The following is a 9,183-nucleotide window of genomic DNA, read 5'->3' as shown; positions in this document are numbered from 1 at the left end:
TGAATATAATCAAGTTTAAGATTTAAAAAGTCCTTTAGCTGAATCACGTTATATAACTGAACAGGGGTGATTTTAAAAAAAACTTGCCTTTACAAAGGATCTGGTCACATCTGAAAAATATCTCAATCCCCTTCACATAGTGAATTCTGGAATACAGTAATGGCTATTGAGGCAAACACGGCAGTCACAAAGAAACACCCCACAAATAACAATGAGATGAACAACCAGCAAATCTGATTTTGTTGATGTTGGTTGAGGGAGAAACATCAGTCAGAATACTGGCAGAATGCTCCAATTCTCTTTGAGTATTTCCAAGGGATCTTTAATGTCCGCCTGACCGCTGGCGACAGGCACACTGAGCTATGCTTCGACATCTCATCCGAGGGACGGGGCTTCTGACTGCAGCATTCCCGACGCTATAATACACAGGCGACTCGTTCCCGAGATTCCGACTCACGGAATTCAACATTTTGCGCTAAAGCTACCATCTCTTACAAATCTGTATTCCGTTTACAAATTACATTTCTTTTGCAGCCCCGTTGGAGAACTTGCATAAGTCTAAAAGTTTTAAATTTCAATAGCTCAGATTTTGGGGGAGGGTGAAAAAAAAGGGGATAAAAGCAAAACCAAATCGATTCAACAGCAAAAAGCAGCGTTACACGTCGATCAGGATCTTGATCTCTTCAATGCGGCTTTGTTTTATCTCTCGCTGCCTTTTGCTTCCGAAGGCCCCGGCCGCAAGCTCTCGTTTCTTATTCTGAATCTTGATCATGTTTTCCTCCACCGAGTTCTTCACAATGAACTGCAAACGGACACACAAAAACCCACAGGTTTATTGGACGCTGATAGAACTACTGTAAATCTCAAAAGTGGGCAGCATTAGTCTCAACAGAATTTAATCTCCCAAGCTTCAGGAATGTCCTTTAACTTGTTGTCAAACAAGGTAATCAAATGAAGAATCTGCACTCTCCGTTCTCTTGCCCTGTCAGCCCCAGAAAAATGCTTCAATTCAGGACCTTATTTATTAGTGTCACAAGGAGGCTCACATTAACACTGCAATGAAGCTACTGTGAAAATCCCCTAGTTGCCACACTCCGGCGCCTGTTCGGGTACACCGAGGGAGAATTTAGCATGGCCAATGCACCTAACCAGCACGTCTTTCGGACTGTGGGAGGAAACCGGAGCACCCGGAGGAAACCCGCGCAGACACGGGGAGAATGTGCAAACCCCACACAGACAGTGACCCAAGCCGGGAATCAAACCCGGGTCCCTGGTGCTGTGAGGCAGCAGCGCTAACCACTGTGCCACCGTGCCGCCCAGTGTGTTTCCCAACCAGAAACCTTGGTATGGCTCCTGCGCTGTCCAAGACCGCAAGAAACTACAAAGGGTTGTGAACGTAGCCCAGTCCATCACGCAAACCAGCCTCCCATCCATTGACACTGTCTACACTTCCTGCTGCCTTGGAAAAGCAGCCAGCATAATCAAGGGCCCCACGCACCCCGGACATTCTCTCTTCCACCTTCTAACATTGGGGAAAAGATACAAAACTCTGAGGTCACGTACCAACTGACTCAAGAGCAGCTTCTTCCCTTTGGGGTGCTGAGCCATCTGACCAACTGCTTCTCACAAAAACAAATAGCTGGGAAAAAACTGAAAGAAGCCAGACTGAACGCACAGAAGAGCTGGAATTAATTTTGTAAATTCCAGCTCTGAAGAAGTCATATGCACTCGAAAAGTTAACTCTATTTTCTCTCTCCAGAGATGCTGCTGAGTTCTGCTACCATTTTGTGTTTTTGTTTGAGTTAATACAACTTCTTTCACAACTTCAGGATATTACAGATGGTGTATTAAAGATGGCGCATAATTGATGATATCAGTTAAGGATCTATAACAGTGTGTGTGTGAAGTTAATGCAGATCTCAGTGACTGGTTTGGTAGAGTGCAGTTCGACACCACGTGGATAAAATAGGCAGATTTTGTAAACAGATCTTTTCCCATCAGCTTTCTGAAGGCTGCTAATGACTTACCTTGGTGATAACAACATCCCTGTTCTGACCCAGCCTGTGACATCTGTCAAAACACTGGTCCTCAGCAGCAGGGTTCCAGGCCTGCAACACAAAAGAGAAATGACAGCTACAACTGGAGTGGCACCATTATTATAAACCCGTGCCACAGAACTTAACAGTCGAGTCACAGCTCTGCATCACAGGCCCATGCCACTGGAGACAAACCAGAGCCACGCAACACAGGCTTTGTCCCCTCACCCCTGATAACAGCCTAAATTCATAGAATCATACAGTGCAGAAGAGATCCTTCGGCCATCAAGTCCGCACCAACACGCAAGAAACGCATGAACTCCCACCTAATCCCATCTGCCAGCACTTGGCCCATAGTCCTGAGTGTTATGATGTGCCAAGTGCTCATCCAGATACTATTCAAAGGATGTGAGGCAACCCACCTCCACCACCCTCCCAGGCAGCGCATTCCAGACCATCACCACCCTCTGGGTAAAAATGTTTTTCCTCACATCCCCCCTAAACCTCCTGCCCCTCACTTTGAACCTATGTCCCGTCATGACTGACTCTTCAACTAAGGGGAACAGCTGCTCCTTACCCACTCTGTCCATGCCCTTCATAATCTTGTACACTTTGATTAGGTCTTCTCTGCTCCAACGAAAATAATCCAAGCTTATCCAACCTCTCTTCATAACTTAAATGTTCTATCCTGGTGAATCTTCTCTGAACCCCCTCCAGTGCAATCACGTCCTTCCTATAATGTGGCGACCAGAACTGCACACTCGCTATGGCCTAACCAAATTTCTATACAACTCCAACATGACCTCCCTGTTTTTGTAATCTGTGCCTCAATTGATAAAGGTAAACATCCGATATGCTTTTTCCAGCACCCCACCAACATGCCCTGCTGTCTTTAGAGATCTATAGCCAAACACGCCAAGGTTCCTTTGTTCCACAGAACTTCTAGTTTCATGCTCATCAGCTTTTACAGATGCACCATAGAAAGCATTCTTTCTGGTTGTATCACTGCTTCGTATGGCTCCTGCTCTGCCCAACACTGCAAGGAACTACAAAAGGTCATGAATGTAGCCCAATCCATCACGCAAACCAGTCTCCCATCCACTGACTCTGTCTACACTTCCCGCTGCCTCGGCAAAGCAGCCAGCATAATTAAGGACCCCACGCACCCCGGACATTCTCTCTTCCACCTTCTTCCTTCGGGAAAAATATACAAAAGTCTGAGATCACGTACCAGCTGACTCAAGAACAGCTTCTTCCCTGCTGCCGTCAGACTTTTGAATGGACTTACCTTGCATTAAGTTGATCTTTCTCTACACCCTAGCTATGACTGTAACACTACATTCTGCACTCTCTCCTTTCCTTCTCTATGAACGGTATGCTTTGTCTGTATAGTGTGCAAGAAACAATACTTTTCACTGTATGTTACTACATGTGACAATAATAAATCAAATCAAATCAAAATGCTATTCATTGAATATTTCCTTGTCAAATTACTCCTTCCAAAGTGTATCACCTCATACTTTTCAGGGTTAAATTCATATTGTTATACAAGAATCTTTTCCACAAAATAGTGTGATTTAATTATTTGCACATTAGTGTAATGAAAAGATTCAGAAGTGAGGCCTTTGCCATCCAATTTACACTGCACAAATGTGCAAAACTGGACAGGTGGAAATGTCATAAATATTTTCCCCTCACACCATTTACTCCAAGCACTGGTGACGATGTTGTTGCTGTGTTTAGTCAGGATTATTTTACTTGACAAATCTTATTCACAGGCTGTCTGAAGAGAATTTCCTGCCTGTGTTACTGACCCCCAATATCACTTTGTTAACTGGGGGAGGAGTGAAAGAGATGTGGCCTGCATTGGTTATGCATACCTTTCAAAATAAAGTTAGGTGATTTTGATTATTGGTTAGCATATCTCAAATCTCTGTTCTATAAAGATGAACAGCATCAAGCATCACCTTTTCATGGTGATCTCGATGAATGAAACCTGAAGAATCTGGGTGGCACAGTGGTTAGCACTGCCGCCTCACAGCATCGGGGACCCGGGTTCGATTCCCGGCTTGGGTCACTGTCTGTGTGGGGTTTGTACATTCTTCCCGTGTCCGTGTGGGTTTCCTCCAGGTGCTCTGGTTTCCCCCCTGCGGTCCGAAAGACATGCAGGTTAGTTGCTTTGGCCATGCTAATTTCTCCCTCAATGCACCGGAGTGTGACGACTCGGGGATTTTCACAGTAACTTCATTGCAGTGTTAATGTAAGCCGACTTGTGACACTGATAAATAAAATTTAAATGCATGTTTTTATAGTTGGCAACAACACGTGTGGAAGTTAGGACATTAAGTGACATAAAAAAACTGAGATCTCTGTACAATGCAAGAATGGGAAGAAGAAAGGTTCAGATGAAGGCCTGGTAGCTCATTAGGGGTTCTTTTGGAAGAAGTGTAGACATTATGGGCGGGACTTTACGGCCTCATTTGTCCTGAAATCGTAAAATCCCGCCCGAGGTCAACGGACCTTTCCATTGGCTGCTCCTCGCCCGCTCCGATTCCCGTGATGGGTGGGGCGGTATAATTCTGGCCTATGAATCGTTAAAACAGTGAAGGGATTGGACTCAGTCCGGGTGGATGGGATATCGACTGGGGACACAAGTGTAAATTTTGGAACTGGCTCAGAGACGCTCCTTTTCACAGGCAGTCAAAGGCCTCTGGAATATGTTGCTGGAATGGCATGTAGGGTCGCTGCAAGGATTTACAAATGAGCTTAGACAAGCCCTTGCCACTTGTCAAAATAACTTCACACAGAGGAATGTGTCACAAGTCACTGCGATCTCTCGGAGTTTTCTTGATCGCCCTCTGCAAGGAATTTGTCAGATTTATCTTCTTCCAAAAATACTCTGGAGGAGACTGCGTGACTGCAGTGGTGAGATCATGTATGTAACTTGCACTCTGCCCAAGACAGGCTCAACTGGACCGAATAGTCCTTTCTTTCCCCTCTTCTTCCACGGTGACAATAATTTCTCTGCTTCTTTCTTCATTCCCGGAAGTTCTCGATGTTTTCTTTTCCCTCTCAATGAACCTTCTTTGCAAATTGTTTCTTTGACCCCATATTCCAGAGCTCTTTGTCTGATTGCAAGCCCAAAAGAAAATTGCTGAGACTGACAGGCAAGCGAATCGCTGGAATATCTCCAGCCTCAGTCTTCCCAGTCTGTTGCCTCCATTACCTCAACAGGTATTGCTGAGTGCACGGAATGTACTGCCCAAGCAGGCAGTGGCGGCGAGGTGATAAATTTTATTATTTATTTATTAGTCACAAGTAAGGCTTACATTAACACTGCAATGAAGTTACTGTGAAATTCCCCTCGTCGCCACACTCCGGCGCCTGTTCGGGTCAATGCACCTAACCAGCATGTCTTTCAGAATGTGGGAGGAAACCGGAGCATCCGGAGGAAACCCACGCAAACACGGGGAGAATGTGCAAACTCCACACAGACAGTGACCCAAGCCGGGAATCAAACCCTGGTCCTTGGTGCTGTGAGGCAGCAGTGCTAACCACTGTGTTACCGTGCCGTGGCAGTCAAGAGGACTTATTTGGATGGAAACAGCATGCAAGAGAAACTAGAAATAAAATCAAATACATTGACATTTTTGAAATTTGGGACCAGGCTGTTGGGTTGATATGGACATATCTTTATTTTCCAATTGCTCCATTGTCCCATGTCAGGTTACTCTGATCTGGTCTGGGATTGAACCACGGTAAAGGTAACTACTTCTTACATTTTAGACACAGCAATCTTATGATCTGTGATCTCACCATTTTTGAGAGATCTAGAAGATTAATTACACACAAAAGCTTTATATCTATTACAAAAGTCCACGTTTCCACATGCTTCTATATCCTGTGATATCATAGAAGCCCTACAGTGCAGAGGAGGCCATTCAGCCCATCAAGTCTGCACCGACTTCCAAAGAGCATCCCACCCAGGCACACCCCCAGCCCTATCCCTGTATCCCCCCACATTTCCCATGGTTAATCCACCTAACATCTTAGAATTATAGAATCCCTACAATGCAGAAGGAGGCCATTTGGCCCATCGAGTCTGCACCGACCACAATCCTACCCAAGCCCTATCCCCTTAACCCCATGCATTTACCCTTCTAATCTCCTGACGCTAAGGGACAATTTAACATGGCCAGTCAACCTAACCCGCACATCTTTGGACTGTGGGAGGAAACCGGAGCACCCGGAGGAAACCCACGCAGACACGGGGAGAACTTAGAGACTCCACACAGACAGTGACCCGAGGCTGGAATTGAACCCGGGTCCTTGGCACTGTGAGGCAGCAGTGCTAACCACTGTGCCACCGTGCTGCCCATTTGATGGCATTAAGCTTGTTGAGGACCATAAGGAATTCTCACCTGCAGACGGACACATGGCAGGGACTGATTTTCCCCTTTGGCACCGAGGTGCAGAAACCTTGTGTGGCAGGGCCCTTATTACAAAATCAGGCACCAATTGGTTCCATTTTCCTTCTGGTCATTTTAGTAGATTAAGAACAGCTAGTGTCTGACTTTGAGATAATGTTCAGAGAGGCCAAAAGAAAATAATCATCCACCTCGGAACACAAGTCAGCAATTCCAATCTCAACCACAGTATAGCCATCAGTCTTGACTTGGCAGCTATATACAGTGATGGAAAGGTGGCAATGTTGGTATTCTGGAAGCAGGGGGTGTAAATGGGCCGAAGAGCTTTCTTCATCCAAAGCTTCACCTCCGTCTTCAGATTCTCGGCAATAAGAGGAAGCTGTCGACCATGGACTTCTACTGATCGGCCTGTGATTACCCTTGGAAAATCCTGCAGTGCTTTGCAGTTGCCTTCTGCAGTCTGGTTGCTCAGGGAACACTCTGGCTCTTTGCCGCCTGTCATCAGGAATATTAGGAGGATTTGCAGGTTGATCAGCAAACTGTTTGGTTGCTTTGCGAGCGCACCTTCCATGGCCATCAAGTCTTGAAGTGCAACTTGAACCCAGAGTTTCTGGCTCAGAGGCAGAGGGCACTACCCATCATCCAAGAACAGAGGTAGGGGACGTTACCCACCATCCAAGCTCAGGAGGTAGGGAGAGGTACACACCAACCAAGCTCAGAGGTAGGGGACACTACCCACCATCCAAGCTCAGGAGGTAGGGAGAGTTACACACCAACCAAGCTCAGAGGTAGGGGACACTACCCACTATCCAAGCACAGAGGTAGGGAGAGTTACACACCAACCAAAGCTACCTTGAGAAAAGATATCAACCCTTATTTCCACCAATCAGATTCATTCATTAGTGACATACTGCACTATATATGGCTTCAGTTGGTTGAAAAATTTGAGTTCCGGGTTCAAGGCGAGACAGATGGATGCGGAACATCACACAATACTGATTTTATTTACTTATAAAAGCAGAACAAAATACGCATTACGCTCAGGCTCATCAAAACCACACACATTCTTGATTTCAAACATGTCTAAAAGTGACTGCATCATTACTCACAGGGTCCATGAGGAACACACGAGAGGCTGCGGTCAGATTCAAACCAACCCCGCCAGCTTTCAGCGAGAGCAGCATGATGGTGGGCGAGCCTGGCTCACTGCTCTGGAAGGACTCAATGGCATTGATCCGCCTTTTCTGGGGCATTGAGCCGTCCAGGCGGGTAAACGCAAAACCTTCTTGTCTACAAAAGGGGAACAAAACGCACACGTCAGCCAATTCCTCTCAACTGTGCCATGGATCAAGAAGACAAAGGACTTTATTCCCCACTTCATTTATGGATTCCCAGTTTTTGAAGTGTGCGCTACCTCTGGCCGGGGCTCAAATCTGAGAATAAGCTGTCGATGTAACACATTAAATACAATTCCATTTGCAAACAAAATAACTCAACAATTCTACTAGATATAAAAAATAAAGAAATTAGAACTATTTATGTCCTCTTTGTGCTTTGTGGGGATGGCACAGTGGTTAGCACTGCTGCCTCACAGTGCCAAGAACCCGGGTTCGATTCCGGTCTCGGGTCACTGTCTGTGTGCAGTTTGCACATTCTCCCAGTGTCTGCGAGGGTTTCCTCGGGGTGCTCCGGTTTCTTCCCACAGTCCAAAGATGTGTGGGTTCGGTTGATTGGCCAGGCTAAATTGACCCTTAGTTTCAGGGGGACTAGCTAGGATAAGACCATAAGACATAGGAGCGGAAGTAAGGCCATTCGGCCCATCGAGTCCACTCCACCATTCAATCATGGTTGATTTCAACTCCATTTACCCGCTCTCTCCCCATAGCCCTTAATTCCTCGAGAAATCAAGAATTTATCAATTTCTGTCTTGAAGACGCTCAACGTCTCGGCCTCCACAGCCTTCTGTGGCAATGAATTCCACAGACCTACCACTCTCTGGCTGAAGAAATTTCTCCTCATCTCTGTTCTAAAGTGACTCCCTTTTATTCTAAGGCTGTGCCCCCGCGTCCTAGTCTCCCCTGCTAATGGAAACAACTTCCCTACGTCCATCCTATCTAAGCCGTTCATTATCTTGTAAGTTTCTATTAGATCTCCCCTCAACCTCCTAAACTCCAATGAATATAATCCCACGATCCTCAGACGTTCATCGTATGTCAGGCCTACCATTCCTGGGATCATCCGTGTGAATCTCCGCTGGACCCGCTCCAGTGCCAGTATGTCCTTCCTGAGGTGTGGGGCCCAAAATTGCTCACAGTACTCCAAATGGGGCCTAACCAGTGCTTTATAAAGCCTCAGAAGTACATCCCTGCTTTTGTATTCCAAGCCTCTTGAGATAAATGACAACATTACATTTGCTTTCTTAATGTGTGGAGTTGTGGAGATAGGGCCTAGGTGGGATTGTGGTCAGTGCAGACTCGATGGGCCGAATGGCCTCCTTTTGCACTGTAGGGATTCTATATGATCATCTCCTATTAACAGCAATGTAAAATTTACCCAACTCTCAACAAGAGAGTTCTTACTCAAAAATTCTTACTCAATACCCAAACTGTCACCAGTACCCCGATGATAGCATTTCTGAGTTTGACTGCAATGGGCCCAGCTGTTACCTTGCCCTTATAGCCGAACAATAGTGGCACAGTGCCAGGGACCAGGGTTCGATT

The 9,183-nt window shown here is 46.0% G+C and overlaps 1 protein-coding gene across 1 annotated transcript in view; it reads right to left on the bottom strand.

Annotated features, from left to right (window-relative positions):
* The window catches only part of hltf (helicase-like transcription factor), a 92,851-nt gene continuing 83,668 nt past the window's right edge, over positions 1-9,183 (bottom strand). Inside the window, exons 23-25 of the mRNA XM_078205380.1 lie at positions 7,573-7,753; positions 2,028-2,108; positions 1-802 (exon numbers count right to left, since the gene is read on the bottom strand). Of these exons, the coding sequence (XP_078061506.1) occupies positions 656-802; positions 2,028-2,108; positions 7,573-7,753 (409 nt within the window). The 3' untranslated portion in view covers positions 1-655. The remainder of the gene's footprint in view (positions 803-2,027; positions 2,109-7,572; positions 7,754-9,183) is intronic.

The sequence above is a fragment of the Mustelus asterias genome, chromosome 3, assembly GCF_964213995.1.
Source record: "Mustelus asterias chromosome 3, sMusAst1.hap1.1, whole genome shotgun sequence".
NCBI classification, from domain to species: domain Eukaryota; kingdom Metazoa; phylum Chordata; class Chondrichthyes; order Carcharhiniformes; family Triakidae; genus Mustelus; species Mustelus asterias.
This window is presented reverse-complemented; position numbering and strand designations above follow the sequence as displayed.